Raw genomic sequence first — 21,174 nt, forward strand, 5'->3', positions numbered from 1 at the left:
AGGCTTTAGCCAAAGCCAGGAAGAAAACTGACCCCCATTCATTCACACACACACACACACACACACACACACACACACACACACACACCATACATACATCCTACACACATACACACACACTACATACATACATCCTACACACACACACTACACACATACATACATCCTACACACACACACTACACACATACATACATCCTACACACACACATATATATATACATACACCCTACACACATATGCACACCCCTATACACATATAACACCCTACACTTTTATACACACCACATACACACACATTATGCTTATACATACACATCCTACACTTATACACACACACAAACACACACACCCTACAGTTATATACAACACACACACCCTACACTTATACACACACCCTACAGTTATATACAATGTAGAACTAGAGTTTTAAAAAGGTTACTCATTGTCAGAGTCCAGATGTGCAGGGCCGGACATACCTGAGGGAGAGCCAGAGATAGGACTTGCCGGACCAGCTATCAGCCCCAAGGACACTGACCATCCGTAGCCACCCCCTCCCCTTGAAGTGAGTCACCCCCCCTGAGTGAGATGAGCCACCCTACCCGCGCTGCCGAGCTGCTAGAGAGCACGTACTCCTTGCTGATGTAATTTCGCGCCGAAAGTAACTGTGCACCATTTGAATTGACCAATCATGTATAACCGCGCGAATGCCCCTAACCTCCCCTATATAAACCCCCGAGTTTGGAGGCTCGGGGTCGATTCCTCTGTCTCCTGTGTGGGATACGTATCGACCCGGGATCCTGCTAATAGGGATCTCGTTAATAAAAGCTACCTCCTGCTGTTACATCAAGACAGGCTACTCGTGATTCCTGGGGGCACCCCACCCCTCGATTGGAGCGAGAGACGCAGCTCCCCGTTTAGGGGTACGCTCTTTCAACAACACACACCCCCTAGTTATATACAATACACCCTACACTTATACACACACCCACACACACACCCTACAGTTATACACACCACACACACACATTCACACACGCTCACACACCCTACAGTTATATACATCACACACACACACTCACACACCCTACAGTTATATACAACACACACACACTCACACACCCTACAGTTATTATATACAACACACACACACACACACACACACACACACACACACACTCACACCTACTCCAGCACCTTCCAGCCCTGCCCACATCAGCTTGCTAAAGGTGGCTCTGAAAGGTGTTTATTCCAGGAAATCCCTCTGGCTACAGAAGAGAGAGTCCCTAGAGATAAGGCAGCTCGCAGGAAAGAAGAGTCTCACCAGTCAAACAACTAACTCAGCTGCATATTCAGATTTCCTGTCAGACAACTAACTCATCTGCATATTCAGGTTTCCTGGCCTTTGTTTCATCTTCCTATGGATTGTGACACAGGGCAAGCAAGGCCAAATCCGTGCACGAATCTATTTTCCTTCCTCCTGGTTCTGATTGTTTGGTAAATGTGAGCTGGACCTGAGACAATGGGCACCACTTAGCCGTTAGGTCCCTGTGACGGTCTGTATTTGCCTGGCCCAGGGAGTGGTACTATTAGTTGTATCCCTGTTAAAGTGGGTGTGGTCTTGTTGGAGTAGGTGTGTCACTGTGGGTGTGGGCTTTAAGACCCTAGGCCTAGCTGCCTGGAAGCCAGTCTGCCACTAGCAGCCTTCAGATGGAGATGTAGAACTCTCAGCTCCTCCAGCACCCTGCCTTCCTGGATGCTGCCATGCTTCTGCCTTGATGATACTAGACTGAAACTCTGAACCTGTAAGCCAGTCCCAATTAATGTTGTTCTTATAAGAGTTGCCTTGGGGGTTGGGGGATTTAGCTCAGTGGTAGAGCGCTTGCCTAGGAAGCGCAAGGCCCTGGGTTCGGTCCCCAGCTCCGAAAAAAAGAACCAAAAAAAAAAAGAGTTGCCTTGGTCTCTTCAGCAGTAAAACACCAACTAAGACAGTCCTCTACCTGCCCGTGAGCTCCCTGGGAAGGGAGGTGTTTGGCACAGGGAAGCAAGTTGGAGACAGAAGCTACCAATAGGACATAAAGGAATGACAAAGTGCCCTAGACCCGACTGCCTGCTGTGAGTCCTGGACTGAAACACACAGACACACAGACACACAGACACACAGACACACACAGACACACACACACACACACACACACACACACACACACACACACACACACACACACACACGACTGGGGTATCGGTCCTCTGACCAACATATCTCCAGGTCACAGGCTTCTTCTGAACCTGCAGTCACCTCAGCTGGTTGGACCAGTTGGCCCAGATCTGACCCGGTCTGAGCCATGCCCCTCCTGGCTCAACAGGAAATTCAGGTTTTCAGGTGATACAGAGCCAGGAACTCAACCAGGATGGTGCTGGGCACAAGAGCTGTGCTGTCTGCACAAAGCTGCACCTGTGGGGCACACGCCTGTCCTTCTCTCCCTCGGTCCATTTCTGAACCTAAGACCACGGAAGGAAAGGCCACTGACCTTTGCCTGGGGCATAACAGAAAAAACCAGAGCGTGGTGCCTCCTTTGCCACTGCCCCTTCTCCTCCCCCATCTCCTTCAGCAATCCAGCCTCCGTCCCCTCGAATGCCAGGACCTTCCCTGGTGCTCTAAGCAGGCTGGGAGGCCACCCAGTTTTAGGTAGAACAGAAGCCTTCCTATAGCAGGACAAGTGGCCAGCACTGGAGTGTAGCAGCTTTCCCCAAATGAGCATAAATCCCTTGGATGGTGGGTGTGGGGAAGCTGCCTCAAGAAAAGCTAGGAGTTCCACAATTGACAAATGTTCATAGGATTCCTACCTGCCCTGATGCATTCTATCCAGAAACCCCAAACTGATGTCCAGATATCGGGAAGGCTGGGGGTAAGGAGGATAGACAGCTGCAGCCCCAGCCTGAGAACCAGAGTGGCTTCTGCCCACATCCCTCGCTCCCCAGAGCCCCTCCCACCGCCTCCTCCTCTAACCAGCAGTGACCGAGGGGCAGATGTTCCCTGAACAGAAAAGAAGGTAGCAAGATGGATACTAAAGAGAGTGAGACCTGGTGCCACCCACGAGGGAATGACAGGATACCAGGCCAGCTCTGGCTGGCTCCCCATCATGGGGCTGGCAAGAAGGATGAGGGTAGCTTGCTGCTGACACCTCCAGTACCTCAACTTGCAGAAACCATTCTCTACAAGAATTATTCTCCCCACTTAGAGACGAGCAACCCTGGCCCTGAGAAGGGGACACTTTGCTCAAGACCACACGTCACTTCAAGAAGGCACCTCAGGCCGGAGCCAAGTCTGGCTGCCTTAAAACGCAGGCTCTTCATAATACTTGGGGAGAAAAGAAGCCAGTGAGGAAGGGAGATTGACTGATGGTGGGGAAGCTGGGAGGCTGAGAGATGGGAAGGCTGAGGGCTGAGGCCTCAGGGCACTAAGAAGCTAAGGGTTTGGGAGCAAGGGAAAGGGTGAGGCTGGGAGGGAGGGAGGCAGGGAGGCAGGGAGTTTGCAGGGACTGAGAAACTGGGAACAGGAAGGCTGAGGGCCTGAGGCCTGGGAAACTGCAGGCAGGGAGGATGAGACGTAAAGACACTGAGTGGCTTGGGGGCTCAGAGACTGTCTAAAGAGAATCTCGAAGAACAGAGAGGTCACCATAATGACCAAGAGAAAAGTATTTGCAGGCGGAACCAGAACGAGCTGTAGTGACAATGACTTCCTGCTCTGCTTACAGTCTGTCATAGACCCAGGAAATAGAACCATTCAGAAGCACAGCTGCCTCAGGCTGATCTTACCGCTGGCCTTTGGCCAATAAGCTGTGAATCCAATGGTTAGGGGCTGGAAAACCTATTCCTAACCCAGGCTGCCCCACTTCCTCCCCAGCAGGACTTGCCCTTCCCCCACACTTTAGCCCTCTATCACATCAACCCCACGGGATCTTTTCTGCCCCACACTCCTTCTCCTGACCAAGACTGAAACCTGACTACTGTCCTGTGGACCCCAACCTGATGTCCCCAGCTATGCCAACCACATGTGCTGTGACCTAGCCTCTTCAGCTGCAGCCAGAAAGGCAGCTGGGCAGATGCCAAGGAGGGAGGGTGAAGGAGGAGGTAAGATTCCTGAGTGCAGGGGAAAGGGCTCTGAGAGGGCAGTGACTCCACTGGGTCACACTGCAGGGGCGTGCCAAGTCACCAGCCTTCCCTACTCAGCCTCGTGGAGCCCATTCCACACTGCAGCCCACAGCCTTAGGAAGAGGTCAGGGCAAGGTAAGTGTGTGCTAAGGGAGGCGGCAGGAGGAGGCTCAGGTGTCCACCCTCTCTCCTGGAAAACAGGATCTCACAAAGGCCCTTTGGAGCCGTCTCCTTCCCCTCACCTTGATGAAGCAGACGGTAGTAAGCATGGGAGGGTAGAGCCATAATCCTGTTACTGGGTCGGAGAAGGAAGCCAGGGTCAGAATCTCCCCAAAGGCCCAAGAACCCAGGGGCCTCTACCTGGTGTCAGGGAGGGGCCACGAGCAGGGCTCCTGGATGTGGGGTCCCTTCTCTCAGCCTCAGTTTCCTTCCCTGACAAGTAATGCCCATGTTGGCTGTTGGGAAGAAGCGTGAAGGTGGGATTTCATTTTTCTCCAAACGTCCAAGGACTAGAGAGACCGGACAGCACAAATCCGACCGCTGTGTGCTGAGGTTTGCGGGACACACAAGCCCTCAGATCTAACAAGCCAGGTTCAGAAGTGGGGTGTGCTTCCCTCGAGTGCCCTAGGCCCCACCTGCTTTGTCACTGCCAGAGGGAGCCTGATACCCGAGCCTCTATGTGGTTACACCTTCCCCACTGGCCTCACCCTGCAGACAGAGGTGCCTTCTCTGAGAACAGGGCAGGGAAGACGCCGTGATACCTGCTCAATGGTCTGGAGGAGCCTGGTCCTCTGTCAGTGACTGTCCCCTTGTCACCAGCACAGTGGTGAAGTCTGGAATGGGTCTGGGCCAGTGTCCTCTAGTGCCCTTGCTTTCACCCAGGCTCCAGGAAACCCACCCTGCAGACCTCCTCTGACATCTCACACACAGGACTGAGAACCAAGCCATGCCGCCAGACAGCTATGTCTGCTTAGCATGCGGCTCTTGGGCTCGAGACCAGGCTGGGAGTTGGAAAGGCCACCAACACTGAGGGTACAGGCTGGACATTGGTCCTCGGCCATTCTGTCCTGACGTTTCAATGACAGTACGTGCTTCCACTTGTACAGGAAGTGACTTTTAAAATCAGCAAAGTGGGGTTGGGGATTTAGCTCAGTGGTAGAGCGCTTGCCTAGCAAGCGCAAGGCCCTGGGTTCGGTCCCCAGCTCCGAAAAAAAAAGAAAAAAGAAAAAAAGAAAAAAAAAAAAAAAAAAGAATAAGATGTTAAAATCAGCAAAGTAAACTTGCCTCAGATATCACACAAGTGCACACAGGGTTCATTGACAGCACTGCACACACATCCCAAATGACCCTGGGAAGGAAAGCAGAGGTCTGCAGTGCCCACAGACCATGAGTATTCCATGCCGGAGCCATCTGCCTAGGTAGATGAATGGCTGCCTATGGGATGGGGCGGGGCCCATTCTCCCCAGGCAGGGGGACCAGACACTAACCTTAGGCCGCTTCCACCTGACTGTGGGCCCTGGGGTACCCTTATAGTAGAGTGAGTCGTCGGTGGCAGGGAAGTGGGGGTCCTCGAACAGCACCTTCCTGCGCAGACAGGCCCGCTTCAGAGCTGAGTAATTCTGGTCTTCATAGGCCTTTGTGCAGGAGAACATGGTGACCACGTCCCCAATTAGGGGAGGCCCCTAGAAGAGAGGAGAACAAGAAGACCATCAACCATAGGCACCATAAGTCCCCGCTGAGCACTGACCACAGGACGTACTCCCCTCCCGGCAGCATTCCAATATTAAAGGAAAGGAAATAAGGCACAGAGAGGGCTAGAGGCCTGCCCAAAGTCACACAGCTAGTACCTGCTATAGGACAAAGGACACAGAGCGAAGCACGGGCCTCAGCAATTGAGGTTCTCTCCTTTCTAGTGTCTGGAAGGCAATATAGCAGGCCCTCAGGCCACCAGTGCTTGATGTCCAGGGCCGGCCCAGGCCACTCCCACCTCACTCTCCCTGTATGTTTAGCCAGCCCTTCCTACTGCTCTGGGACTGAGTCATACAAGCGGCCACCCCCAGTAGCTTGTGGCCGGTATCGCACCCACAGGACTCGGCTGTGGGCATCTCAGAGGTGTCTTCCTGTTTCATTCCTGTCCAGTGGGGGAAAACCCTGTCACGGGTTGCTCCCAGCTGTCACCCAGTCCCCACCACAGCACTCTGCCTACTATGTGCACCTCACACTTAGGGAAGGGGCAGGCTCCTAGCACCATTCACTCCTCACAGGGGCAGGAGACCACCCAACACTTTGTACTTTGTACTAAGTTGAAGGGGCAGGCACTACACCAGTGTGGTGGGGGGAGGGGAGGGGCGGGTGGGGGTGGGGACACAGCCACCCATCCACCCATCGGGAGTGTTGACAGGGGTCTGGTCTCTCACATTCCATCTTCAGCCTCTCCAAATCTACTACACATCCTGGGCTCGCCAGGGACAACGCTTGTTGCTTTACTGAGGTTCAGGCTGCCCGTGAGAGAAACTGAGGCAGAATTCTGAGAATGGCTTCTGGGCAAAGTTTAATAGCAGAGTTTCGTGTAGACACTGATTCTGGCCAAACTACTCATTTGCTGTGTGACCATGGAAAAGCTCCTCCACCTCTTTGAACCCCTTTCGTTCATCTCCAAGATGGAAACAAGGCTGGTTCAGTGAGAGAATGATGCCATTATGATCAGCCAGGGGCAGAGGGTGGCAGGCCTCCTGTCATTCCACATAGACGCCAGCTCTCTGGCACCCACCGTGTGCGAGCCATTGTTTGTGTCTACTGTTGAGAGCAACACCAGGTGGGCATGCTGTCGCCATCTTAGAATGGGGCTGAGGGTCTGTGAGGCAAGGCACCTTACCCATGTTCTCACGGAAGAGGGAGTGGACTGGAACCCAGGCCTCAGGTTGAGGTGGCCCACCTTGGCCTTGGGAGCAAGGACTAGGCAATGAATGTCAGGCAAGTTCCCCACATAACCCTCAACTGAGCCGCAGCCCAAAGGGAAGGAAGGCAGAGGATTCTCCAGGGAAGGAAAGAAACAGGAAGGAAGAGGTGACATGTTCAGTGGACACAGAAAAAGCAAGGAGGGTCCTTGTCCCATTGGCTGAGGGTGGGCAATGCCTCCTCGTACTGTATCTGTAGCCACTGTAACCATTCGAGGTTGCTGTGTGACTCGAGCCAACCGCTTAACTTCCCTGGTCTCTCCTCTGCCCAAGGAGATCAGTCTCCACTGGCCTTAGGCCTCCCTCAGCCTTAGAGCCCTGGGAAAAGAGAAAGGGGAGGCTGGAAAGCCTCAGGGCCCTTAGGCACCAAACAGGTTCGTCAGCCCAGCAGGCTTTAGCAGCCCGACCTCGGGAAGTAATTTAAGCCTCAAGAATTAAATCAGGGAGCCAGAAATCAGCCACTGTGATTCCAGTATTTCAGATCCCAGAGAGCCCAGAGAGGGGGAACAAGGCAGCTTGACAACACACAGCCAAGATAACAAATGAGGCTTCTGGCTGCTCTCCAGGCCACAGGGAGGTCAACAACACAGGGAGGATCTGTTGGAAGAAGGGATGGGCAACCGGAAGACACTGGGCGAAGGGGAGCAGAGGTGGGCAGGCAAGGAGGGCATGGGTAGACGGGAGTGGGTCACCAACAAGGCTCGGACACACCTGTCATCCCCCTCATCCCTGCCAGGCAGGCCAACCCTGGCCTCCTAGAGTTCTTCTGGGATCTGGGACCTGGCCTTTAGCTACTCAGCCGCCAACTCTGACCCCATGTGGTACACCCAAGGTGTCACAGACTCTGCAGCCTCTCCCCATAACTTCAGGTACTCTCTCAGAAGGCAAAATATAAGCAGGAAGGCAGGAGACCCAGATTCACACAGCCTCCTGTCTACCCAGGCCCATCAGTGTCCTTACCTGGGTTAGAGTTGGACAAAGCCTGTGGATAGTGGGGATGCAGAGACAGGATGTTAAGGACAGGCTGGGCCTCCCAGCTGTCTGCTGTCCAAAGCTTCTCTTTCCCACCAATCTCACCCTGCATCCTTTACCCTGTGACCCACATTCTTGTAGGGGCCTCAAACTGTGAGCTAAGGGCATTTGCATAAGCCTCCCCTTCACAATCTTGCCTTGGCCATCTGGAGCCCCCAGGAGCCCAGCGCCCATTTGGACACTCCTTGCCGGTTTTCCCAGCCCACCGTCTGAGGACAGGGCCCGCATCAAGTGTTTTTGCTGCACCACCACCACCACCACCACCACCACCACCACCACCACCACCACCCACTCAACAGTGAGGCACTGGGATTCAGTAATTAGATTCAGGTCCCAGTACCCACCTGGCTGTTCACAATTCTAACTGGGCATGCAAAGCTCTCTTCTGGCCTCCACAGGCACTAGGCATGCCCATGTCACCCAAACATACATGCTGGGGGTGGGGGTGGGGGAACCAAACCAAAACAAACAAAAAACCACTCACAGACATAAAAAGAAACCAAGATAGAGGAGGGGGATGGGGCTCTAAAGGAAGTTGGTTTCAGTTCGCACTCGAGCCATCTGGAGCCACCCACCTCTGCCCACTGGACCCGGCATCCGTTTGCTTCCTGACCTTCCTGATGGCTGTGTGCCAGCTGTGGGGCCCACACCCCACTGCCCAGGCTGAGCTGACTAGGGCCCTGCCCTTCAGGCACTGTGACTGAGCCTGGGTAACAGGGCCCCAGGGCTGAACTAGCTGGAGGCCTGCGTAGGCCACACAGCCTACAGGGTCTTTTGTCAGAAAGAGAAACTTCTAGATGAAGAAATAGCGGAGCCAGGACAAAGAACCAGAGGACAGGCTGAGCAGGAGTCCAATAGCAGGGGCAGACAGAGCACCAACAACAGCCAAGGCCCAGCTAGAGGAGCCACACCCAGTCAAGCAGCCCGGTCCTAAAGTTCTGGTCACTGAGACACTGCCAGGGCAAACAGATCAGTGGAGTGGAGCAGAACAGAATCTACACAGTCCACAGGTATAAAGGCAGCTGACTCATGGCTTGGTGCACTGAGGAGAGAACCACTGTTCCAATGAATGGTAGGACACTTGCTCTCCACACAAAAGAAGAGCAATCTTGACCCTACCTCACACCACACCCAGAACCAACCCCAGGAAAACAGCAGTGGAACTCCACCCCTGGGGCTGCCTGCAATCAGCATAACATAGCTGAAGAACTGGCTCAGCCTTTAAGAGCACTTGGTGCTCTAGCAGAGGACCCAGGTTTAGTGGCTCACGATCATCTGTAACTCCAATTCCAGGTGGTCCAATTCCTTCTTCTAACCTCCACAGGCACTAGGCACATGTTTGGTACACAAGACAAACATGCAGACCAAACACCCATACACGTAAAATAACATAACAATAAAATTAAAATAAACAGCAATAACAAAACCAGCAGAAAGTAAGAGAAAAAGTGACCCCAAACATATAGAAGAAAAGGTGCTGGGCTTCATGGATCAGCAAGAAAGTACAAGTTAAGACCAGAGCAAGACAGCAGCGCATCCTACTAGGAGGGTTAGAGCGGGAAGCACCATGGCACGCTAGCTCACACATGTCCAGAGCACAGGCTGGGTTCGAAGCTAAGTAGCACAGTGATGTGTTAACATGTGTGAGCCCACTAGAGTCCATGCTCAAAAACAAAACAATGACACGTCAGGTGGAGCTGTGACACCTGGCAGAAGTGGACATCTGCAGTGACTCTGCAAAGCTGCCTGAGGCCCTGCTGATTCGAGCAACACATGTTCACTGTCTAGGTAGTCGATTATATAGTCTCACTCTGAGACCGTATCAACCATGTCCCACAGATCCAGAGAGACATAAGAGTATTGAGCACAGATTTCTTTTCAAAGACTTTATTTTTAACCCGTGAACTCCTGATCCGCTACTGCCCAAGTTCGAGAATCCCAGACATCAAAACCTGAACTGGCACAATAGAATCCGGCATGTTGAAATCAGAAACTATTCAAGGACTATCAATAAAGGACTGGGTGAGAGGGTTTGCTCTTGTTATCTTCAAGTAATAGAAAACAAACCCACAGTGTTATGCAACCCCACAGATGGAGCGCACAGGCATGGAGTTCAACAACAGGAGCATGACTTTGACTACATGATTTCGTTAGATCACATTGAAAAGCAGGGCCAAATTGCTCTGATACCAAAGCCAGAAAGGAAAGTTACAGGCAAGCTAGAGAGGAGCTCAGAGGTAAAGGGCACCCTCTGCTCTCTCAGGGGACCTGAGTTCTGTTCCCAGCACCCACAAGGGGGCTCACAACCACCTACAATTTCAGCTTCCAGGGATCTAATGTGTTCTTCTGTCCTCTTCCAACATTGCAGTCACTCACGTGCACATACCCTCACACATACACATACATGAAAAGAAAAAAGCAAGAGAGTTTTAGGTCAGCGGTTTCTGAGGAACACAGACACAAAACCTGACGTTCCAGCAGCAGAATCAATTACTATGTGTGTTTATATGTTAAAAAAAAAAGCCTTAACAAAGGCAAAAAACAGAAGTCCCTGGCACCTGAAAAGGACGCTCAGTGTGACCCAGGGGCTGGAAAGAAGAATGACTCAGTAGTAACAGTGGAGGTGAGTGTGATGAGGCCAGCTTAAGCTATAGAGTCAAATGCTGTCTCCAAAGACAGATGGAAGCCATACAATCCTCTTGTCAAGTATAAGGAAAACACTGGAGAACACTCGGCATCAAATCCGAGAAGTAATGCTCAGAATTAAATAGTAAAGAAGACAGACGAGGAGGGTAGCACACAAAACCCAGGTGTGCTTCTAGGCGAAACAAACTACCCAAAAAAGAAAGAGCGAATCCCATTCACAGTAGCCACAGAAAGAAAACAAAGTAAAACTGCCTCAGAATAAATGTAAGCAGGGAGGTGAAACCCTCACAGTAGAACTGTAACAGAGGGGAAGGGATACAATAAATGCTACATAGTCCACGTTTATGCCCTGGAGGAAACAATGTGGAGGCAGCACTATGCTATCCCATTCAGCACAATGCCAAAGACTTCCTCACAGACAGAAAACAGAACCCTAAAACTCACAGGAACCCACAGAAGAGCCTTGAACAGCTTAAGCTATTGCTCTGACAAGACATCACGGCCAAAAGCAAGTTGGGGTAGAAAAGATTTATCTGGCTTATACTTCCACATCACTGAAGGAAGTCAGGGTTGGAAGTTAAACAGGGCAGGAGCTGATGCAGAGGCCATGGAGGGGTGCTTCTTACTGGCTTGCTCCTCATGGCTTTCTCAGTCTGCTTTCTTATAGCACTCAGGACTACCAGCTCAGGGACGGCGCCACCCACCATGGGCTGGGCTCTCCCACATCAATCACTGAGAAATGCCTTACATCCTCATCTTACGGAGGCATTTTGTCAATCAAGGTACTCTAATTTCAGATGACTCTAGCTTGGGTCAGGTTGACATAAACTAGCCAACACACATACACACACACACACACACACACACACACACACACACACACACACACACACACACACACCGTGGCACTGGGCATGATGAGACCAGGAACAAAGAGTCAGAAGACTCCTGAGAGACACACCCAGAATACAGCAAATACATAGGCGAATGCCAGAGCAAACCACTGAACTGAGAACGGGTCCCCCGTTGAAGGAATCAGAGAAAGTACTGGGAGAGCTTGAAGGGGCTTGAGAACCCATATAAACAACAATGCCAACAACCAGAGCTTCCAAAGACTAAGCCACTACCTAAAGACTATACATGGACTGACCCTGGGTTCCAACCTCATAGGTAGCAATGAATAGCCTAGTAAGAGCACCAGGGGAAGGGGAAGCCCTTGGTCCTGCCAAGACTGAACCCCCAGTGAACGTGATTGTTGGGGGGAGGGCGGTAATGGGGGGAGGATGGGGAGGGGAAGCCCATATAGAAGGGGAGGAGGAGGGGTTAGGGGGATGTTGGCCTGGAAACCGGGAAGGGGAATAACAATTGAAATGTAAATAAGATATACTCAAGTTAATAAAGATTAAAAAAAAAAGAGTCAGAAGACTACATACATGTTTAAAGTTCATTGATTTGCAGCAAAGGTCTCAACATCACCCAGTGGGAAAAGGGACTAGATTCCCATCAAGGGGGTGGAAACAGGGAAACACACATGCAACGGAATATAGTTACACCCTAATTTCACTTATGCAAAATCCAGCTTAAATGCATCAAAGACTAGAAAACTATTTAGTGTAAAACCACCAGAGGAAAATGGGGAAAGTGCATGATGCAGGTCTGGGCAGATTATTTTTTTCTTTCTTTCTTTCTTTCTTTCTTTCTTTCTTTCTTTCTTTCTTTCCTTCCTTCCTTCCTTCCTTCCTTCTTTTGATATGATCTCAAAAGCACAGAAGACAAAGGCAAAAGTAGACGAACAGACTGACATCAGACAACAAAGTTTCTACACAAAGTGATCCATGGAGCGAAAACAGCTCACAGCATGTAGAGCCTATTTCTGATAGGAGACTGATTTCTAACGTAATGAGGAGCTTGACTCAGTAGCTGCATAGCAGACACTCGGCTGGTAAAGAGGCAAAAACCTAAACAGATGTTTCTCAGAAAAGAAATATGAACGACCATCGCATATATGAGTAACAGTTCAACATCAGTAACCATCAGGAAAAACAAATTAAAACCAGAAGACATGCTCTTTCACACCTGGTAGAGTCCTTAAAAGACTGGGTGAGGATGTAGACAGCAGCAGTGTGTGTGCACCTGTAATCCTAGGCAGGAGGATCACAAGTTCTAGGTCAGCCTTGGCTATATACTAAAGCCACTCATAAAAGAATCTAAAATAGGACTAGCCTGGGCCAGCAATCCTATCCCACCCGTGGGTTCACAATCCTGAAGATATGAAATCAACCTGGTGAAGAGACCATCCTCACAGCAGAATTCACTCAGAGATGGGAACAAGTATCCACCAACAGGCGAATGGATAGTGAACGGTGGACAGGGGTGTAGCGCAGTAGGTAGAGTGACTCCCAGAGATTCGCAAAGTGTGTGTGCCTGCAGACACAACACTAGGGAAAGAGAGACAGGCGGAGTCAGAGTTCAAGGACAGACTCTACTATGCAGGAAATTCAAGACCAGTCCTGTCTTAAACAAAACAAAACAAAACAAAAACAAAAAACAAAAAACAAAAAACAAAAAAAAAAAAAACAAAACAAGGGCCAGTGAGATAGCTCAGGGTAAAGACCTTTGGCCTGAGTTCAACTCCCTGAACCCACATAAAGGGAAGGACAGACGGAGGGAAGGAGAGGAAGGGTGAGAATTGACTTCATAGAGTTGCCCTCTGACCTCCACACACCTGCTGTGCCATACATCCACTCCCACACAACAACAATAAAACAAATATTAATGCATTTTTAAAATTCGGTGTACCTCACCTGTAATGGCTACTGTATCAGGCCATTTTCTGTTACTGTGATAAACATCTGAGATAACTGACTTTTAGAGAGAAAGGTTGCTATGACTCACAGTCTGAGTGGTTTCAACCCATGATGGGGAACCCTTAAATTCAGGCCTCTTGTGGGGCTGAAAAGCACTGTTAGGGACCCTTAGGTGAGGCAGAACCTCAAAGTCCAGAAAGATTTCAAAGTGAAAGCAATTTGGATTCCTCAGTCCTCTTCACAAGCCTATCCTTGGTAACATAAAGACAACCCCACCTCAAACGGCTGACACCTAAACCCTAGCACATGGGCCTTTGGGGAACATTCCAGACCCAAACCATGTACTATCTTTGCTATCCAGTGTACTCAGAACTGCTAACCCCCCGAGGCAATCCAGGCAAAGAGGGACCCATGGTGGCAGATATGCTGTAGTCAGTGATCTTGGGGTGGGGGTCGGCATACTGTGGTTGGCGCTTTCAGGCAGGAGGCAGGTTACAGCAGACAGAGAATGTCGGTTACTCTCTGAGATGAAGCATGAGGTGTGGGATGTGTCTCCATGTTAGACAGAGAGGCCAGAGTGCATGTATAAGGTCCCAGGTTCTATCCCCAGCACTGTGAGCAGGGGCGGGGCAAGCCCACTTTAATCAGATTCTTAGTGTATCTATTTCTTCGTCCTGCGGCCTTTGTCTGCAGGCTGCCCCCAGACCTCCAGCTCTCTCGGTACCGAGGAAAGCAAGTGTGAAGGAAAAGCAGGCTCAGGCCACCGGGCTTCCAGGCTTCTGGCTGTAGAGACTTCAGGCTGTGGAGCTGAGGCAGCCAGGCCTAAATGAGTCACCCAACCAACGCCAGGCAGGCTGGCACCCACACTGGGAAATCCTGTTCTCCCTCCCTTCCCCTTATCATTTCTGTTGGTGTCCAATCCCCTCCCCACCCAGCGACAGTGAGCTCCCGACACACCCCCAGCCCGGTGGTCCCCTTCTTCACCCCTTAGAGCTGGAGGGCAGGGACAGGCACATGGAACACTGAGTCTGAACTAGCCCTAAGGGATGGAGGTCCAGGAGGCTTGGAAGCCTCCACACAGAGAGAGGGAAAAGTGCTCTTGGCTCTGTGTGGCCCTGAGTCACAGGCCTGACCCCACAGCTGTTCCTCATTTGGGATTCAGGTTCTGCTGAGGGTGTCATAAGTAGGCAAGAGCTTGGGAGGCCTCTGTAAGCAGGAGGATGCTGGAGTGGGGTGGGGTGGGGTGGGGTAAGGGTATTTCGGTCCCTGGGTTCCTGTGGACTGTGGGTAGTGACAGGAGGAAGCTGAACATGTGGGCAAAAATGTGAGGAGAGGCTTCCTGCACAGGCTCTGCCACTGTTTTGAGTTCTCAGACTCACTTTCCAGGAAAGCCCTCGGCCTGGGCAAACCAGGACAGAGGGTCACCCTTCCGAACCTCACAGCCTAGCACCATATGCTGTGGAGAGACACTGACATGGGAGTAGGGCGGGGGACGGGGCGTGCAGTGTGTGCTCCCAGCAAAGGAGTGTGTCCTACCAGGGTGAGGTGGGGACAGGATGCTGGCAGCTCAGAATACAGGGGTGCTTCTCACTCACCCCCCACCCCACCCCCTCCAAGACAGACAATCTGATGGAAAGGCTTGATCTGGTCATGTGACTCCAGCTCTTCGGCCCTCTCTGGCTTGTAGGTTCTTACCATGGATGGCGGTGTAGAGAATGCCTTGACACATGGTTTCTAATCTGGTGGGCCTGTCATCAGGACAGTCACCCCCAGGTTTCCCCCATATGCATGGGCAGGCTGTGGCCCTAACTCCACCTCCTTCCAGAGGTGAGGATTCAAAACCCAATGAGAAGTGGTACCTAATCCTCAGATGGAGAAACTGAGGTGCCCTTTCTCAACTCAAGTTCCTGTACATCTGTAGAAACAGACTGGGTTGCTTCCACTGCCCAGAGGGAAAGGGAGAGAACATTCAGGGTAGAGGCAGAAACCTGTCCCATGTCAGGGCCCAGTTCTGCCTGGCTAATCACCTCGTTCCCAGGGTCCTGCCCCTGTACCTGCTCTGTGCTTGGACAACAGGAGTCAGACAAAACCGTGCCCCAGAGGACAGCTAGTGGAGAGACAGAGACCCCAGGAGAGCCTAAGCCTGCTTTGGTGTGTGTGAGGAGCCTAATGTGGACCTCAGAAAGGTGTGGGGGCAAGAAGGAGCATGCTAGGAGGAAGAAACCAGTTAGGCCAGGCTGAAGGCCAGGGTGTGGAGGAAAGGGAAGACAGAAGTAGGAGCAAGCCAGCCCAGAAAGCCAGGCCCAGGACGTAGAGAAGCTGAAGGGAGACTCGGACCAGGCTGCACTCAGAGAAGTACCTGACATGACACAGTGTTGGTTATAGGAATGAAAAGTAAGTCATGGCCTGCAAGCCAGGGCGCCCTGGGGTCAACTGGGCTCCCTCCTTGGAGACTTGCAGGCTCCTAGGTTGACAGACCGGGTGTTCAGGTGAGTGGTGTGTGGGTGACCCTTCCAGGCCCTGTGCGCTGCTGGGAGCTGAGTGCTGTAGCACTTGGATGCCAGAGTCCCTGCCCCATGCCCAGGAAGACAAACTGAAGCTCGCACTACCAAGCCTGAGTTGGCCTAAAATGCCACGCTGCTAAAACAAGGAGTAAGGACCAGGAGGGGCCAGGCAGGTCAGCTCTACAAACTAAGGCAGCCTGCCTCCTCACCTCACCCCCGTTCCCATCCAGCAGGCCTAAGTACTCTCTCAGGCACTTGTTTTGCTGCTGTTGTTTGTTTTTTTGTTTTGTTTTGTACTGTTTGTTTGTTTTAACAGTCTCATCTTTTAGCCTTAGCTGGCCTAGGATGGAGCCAGATAGATAGAGCTCAAAAAACTGCCTGCCTCTGTCTCCAGCCCCCACTCCAAGTGCTAGAGTTAAAGTCACGGGCCACCACACCAGGCTTGGCTTACCTGCCTCTTAAAAGGAGTTGGTGAAGGTCCCAGGACCAGCCCTGCACTAGCTGTACTGAATGCACGACTCGCACGGGCTACACTCTACCCTCAAGCCGTAGCACAGTCCTAGCAGGATGAGATCTAGTCCCTGGGGTGACCTCAGGGACGTACTGAGAGTCCCCTCTTCTGATATCACTAGGTTCTGGCTCCCGTGGACTCAGGCTGGGCACCAGGGCCAGAGACAAAACAGTCCCAGGCCTGTCTGAAAGGAAGCAGGCACAGGACACATTCAGTCACTGAGAATAACCTTAGGAGATATCCAGGACCTAGATTAGGAAAACCAGCCAATGTAGGCCCCAGGGAGTTGGTGGTGTAGGAGTGGGGTTGGGGTTGGGGAGATGGGGTAGATTCTGCCAAGAACACTACAGTTAGTTCTTCCCTGATAATGACTGGCGAAAGCATCCACATAGGAATCCGTAGCCCCTGTGGGCCTCTCATAGCCCTTGAAGCTTGAAGATGGATAGGGATGGGTCCTAACAGTAATGGCTGCCCAAATCTAAGGACCCGAGTTCCATGCCCACCACTCACAGGTAGAAGGAGTAAGCACAATGTCAGAACCATGGCCCCTGACCTCCACTCACCACCCACAGCACGTGCCCAGCCAGGCACAAGCCCCCCCCTCCCCCGTGCACACATAAAACGTAACATAAATAAAAACAGAGCCAGAGGGAGGCAGAGAGTGCAGAAGAGGAAAAGGAATGAGCCCATGGACCAGAAACTGGGGTGACTCAGGTGCAAGGAATGTCAGCAGCCTGCACGAGCCGGAGGAGACAAGGAACAGGGTCCAGCCTGCATTTCAGTCCCACAAGGCTCATCTCAGACTTCTGACATTCCGGGCCAGGGCAGAATGAAGCCACAATTGTCTTAAACCTGACTTTCTGGCCTCTTGGGTTCTGCGATTATAACGGAAAAACATCTCTGAGGAACAGGGGTGAGTGACGGGGCCCGACTGCTCCCTACTTCTTGGAGGAACTGCCTCCCAGTGAAACATGAAGTCCCATTATAGCTGCTAGTGAGAAGTCATGGAGTCCTACCTCAGCCTAACTGGCAGAAGTCATCCAGTGAGGGAGAGAGGGTACCATAGCGCAGGGATGACTGGCTAGGCCGGAGCGGACATATGAGCAGATTCCCAGCCCTTTGTCCCACGTCTGTGCACACCTGACAGTGATGGACACCTTGATGCCCATGAATGGGCCCTGGTCTGCTCTGGCCACTGGCACCTTCTATACCTGACCAGGTGCCCCACTGAGACATAAGGTCACAGGATGCTCTCACAGACAGCTCTGGGAAACCTGGAGTCTCAATGACCACGGTCCCAACAATGACAACAGGGTGTGGCAGCTCAGCCCTCATTGGGCAGCAAAAACACACTGTACAACCCTATATCCAAGCTCAGGAACAGGCTTCAGGAGGTCCAGATTGGTACCCCAAAAGCATGTGGCCCATTTTTGCCTTTAGTGAACAAAGAAAGACAGAGCCTGAGAACTAAAGGAGGCTGGTAGTTCCACCTGATCTGAGGCAAGGTGGCATCACTACTGACAGAAGAGGCTACCAAGGGGGAGTTGGAGGCCAAGTCTGGGGACCTCAGGGAACTAGAGGAAAATGAGAATTGAAAGGGTAGGGAGATGTCTGGAGGACTTGGGGGGCTGGGAGGGGCCCCTCAGGCACTGAGAGATAGGGGAGAGGAGGGCTCAATCAGCAAGACCAGCTACAGAGTCTGGCAGCAGCTGCCCAGCCTACAGAGATACTTGGAGAAGGTCTAACAGGCTGCTGTCTGTAACTGGGGACAGCCAGGACTCGTACCCATGAGCTCTTTGCAAGACACACCTAAAGTATCCCTCAGCTGACCTACCCTGCTTCTCTCAGGGCATAGGGGGATGATGTTGGTGGCTAAAAGACTTGGCCAATCTGACAGAGGACACTGAGCAGGAACTTAGAAATAATTTGCAGGTCTTCTTGTTCATTAAAGCCAAGAAGGCCTCCCACTTTAATAGGAAAAACAAAAACAAAAAGCAAACACCACAAAACAAAATAACAACAACAACAACAACAACAACAACAACAACAACACCGCTGTCCAGTCCTTTTGCCTGAAAATGAAGGAGCTCTCTTTACTCAATGAAGGGACTGGTGGCAATGGCTGTCAACTAGCTACCAAACACCTTGTAGTAAACGGCCTAAGTGACCAGATCTAATGTCACCACCATCTTCCCTAAGTCTCTGTGACAAGGTATTACTCAGCCTCACTCCACACACCTGGAGAAACTGAGTCACAGGCAAAGTTCTCTGTTACAAGGCAAGCAGGAAAACAAGGAGCCAGTCTTAAGGACAAAGAAGATGGGCCCTTCAGGCAAGAGGGTGGTAGAGAGTGGCCTCCTAGTACCCTCTGAGGGGACAAGGAAGGCTTCCTTTTGGGGGAACCAGATCTCAGAGCCATCCTAAAAGCTTTCAGGGTAATTAGAGTAGAATAAGACAGAGACAGCACAGGCTTCTAAGAAGCTCACAGATGTCCCACCGAAAGCCACCAGTGCTCAACTGCCACCTATATGGTACCGTTTCTGAGCCAGCCAGCTGCTCTTACCCAGCAATAGTCCTGTGAAGCTTCCCCCAGACCTCCCACTCCTGTTCTGGGAGCACCAACAGATCCTCTCCTGTCTTGCCACACCTATCCCTGCACTGGGTGCTGAGAAGAGACGAGGTCTGTGGGGGAGGCTTTCCCTGCTGTAACCTCTATAACACCGCTCCCCCAGGGTAGCCAAAGATGCCCTTGTCAGACACACCCACCTTCCAGACTGGCATTCAACTTCACACCTCTGTCTTTGTCCATGCTCTTTCCTGGTCTGACTGTTCCATAGTTTGGACTCTCTGGTCCTTGCTTCACTGTGTTGGACTTTTCTAATCCTTGCTAAGATGACCTGTCAGCTCCCAGGCAAGCATGGCCCCTGCCTGGTTCTTGGCTCTGCCTTATTCTCATCACACAAGTCAGGAGCTCATCTGTTGGCCCACCATTCTCTCAGTGGGAAGAGAAGCCTCTTAGGGTAGGCTCCACCCAGGTTTCGGCTCTGACCCAGCCTGGGGCAACTGCAGCAGTTGGGCCCACCATACCAGACCCCTCTGCCCCTCTTCATCTCCACCCAGAACACTAAGCCTACAGCCAGGAACAGCCAGGATCCTGGGAGGCCTCTGCCCCCCCCAACCCCCCCTACAAGGCAGAGCATCCCAGGAAGATGTCACTGAACACTTAGCTACCCTGGGCATTGGCTGAGTGTCCCACGCTCCTGCACACAGGAGATCAGGTCTTGTGTCTTAGGGTCCTGGGTGCCAATTCTGGCTGGATCACCATAGAGGGAGGCTGCCTTCCTTTCTGCTGCTGGGGCTCATCTGTGTGAAGTCTGGGGCTGACTCTTACCAGGGAAGACTGCCAGGGGAAAATTGAGCACCTGTTAATGCCTTTCAGTCCTACTCCACCCATGGGCCCCTCTAGGAAAACCTTTCCTACACCCCCTCAATCCTGAGGGCTGGAGCTAGGACCCTGAATACTCCCTGGGAAAAGCCAGGTTCTGCCAGACCCACCTTGCTCCACACACATCCAGTCCTGAAGGCAAGGAGAGAGGCCCGCATTCAACTAGGGGATTATGGTCAACAAGAGGGGAAGGGTCATATATCTGGATCTTTGGCCTCATGCCTACTCCAAGCCATGGTATGAGGACATCTAGAAAGGTTAGGTTTAATGGGTTGAGGGGCACAGAGGTGAGGACAGGAAAAGGGACCTGTAAGGAAGATTAGAAAGTCAAGCACACCCCAGCGAATCTGTACTGGGAACACGGCCTCAGAACCCCCAGAGAGAGGTGAGGTTGGTCCTTCACTCAGGGTTGCAGGTGGAAGTGGGAATGAGCTCAGGGACCAGGGCAGATCTTTGGGGGATGGGGGTGGAGCTCAGCCTCCTAGGCCTGCAGGCCAGGGCCCAACTCCCAGCCCTGAATCCGCGGGACATACAACCCCTGCTCGGATTCGTGCTTCCGAGGCACGCACTGGACCGCGCTGCACCTGCACACACACCCAAACGCACACTAATGTGCGCTCGCACACGCCTCCCTCCGCGCAGCGCCTCCTACCTGCCGCGTCGCCGCAGCTGGAGCCGGACTCCTGAGATGCAGGGCACGGTGCGGGCACTGGAGCGGAGGTTGGATCTGCCCGCGCCACAGCCTGGGACTCTGCGGGGAAACGCTGCCCCGGCAGCCCGCAGGCAGGGGCGGGAACTTGGACCCCGGGGCTTCGGTCTGTCCCGCCCCGCCTCGCAGCCTCCTCCGATTGGAGGCCAGAGGCGTGGTCTCGCGGGGCGGGGCGGGAAAGGGGGGGGTTGTTGCGCATGCGAACTGGAGAGGCCGTTCTCCTCGAGGCCGCCCCGATAGTGCTGGCTCGGAACTGGGAGGGTGGCCCTGACCCAGCGTTCCTTCCTCCCCATTCTAGTGTTGTCCGCAATAGGAGAGCATCTCGGGATGTTGGCTGCCTAGCTCGCCATTGGCCTTAGAGGACCCGCGTGCCCCACCAAGTCCAGGCAGAGAATGTTGGCTGATTTG

At 52.3% G+C, this 21,174-nt stretch overlaps 1 protein-coding gene across 6 annotated transcripts in view; it reads right to left on the reverse strand.

Moving 5' to 3' along the window:
* The window catches only part of Capn5 (calpain 5), a 56,666-nt gene extending 35,788 nt beyond the window's left edge, over nucleotides 1-20,878 (reverse strand). For 2 of the 6 annotated variants that reach the window (XM_087608383.1, XM_087608309.1), the window contains exons 1-2: nucleotides 6,003-6,088; nucleotides 5,643-5,837 (exon numbers count right to left, since the gene is read on the reverse strand). Coding sequence is in view for 3 of the 6 variants with exons in the window: in XM_087608309.1 (XP_087464435.1) it covers nucleotides 5,643-5,807 (165 nt within the window). In the remaining 3 variants the exon portion in view is untranslated. 6 annotated transcript variants of the gene reach the window in all.
* Between the last annotated feature and the right edge of the window lie 296 nt (nucleotides 20,879-21,174).

Source organism: Rattus norvegicus, chromosome 1, assembly GCF_021556685.1.
Source record: "Rattus norvegicus strain SHRSP/BbbUtx chromosome 1, alternate assembly SHRSP_T2T, whole genome shotgun sequence".
NCBI lineage: Eukaryota > Metazoa > Chordata > Mammalia > Rodentia > Muridae > Rattus > Rattus norvegicus.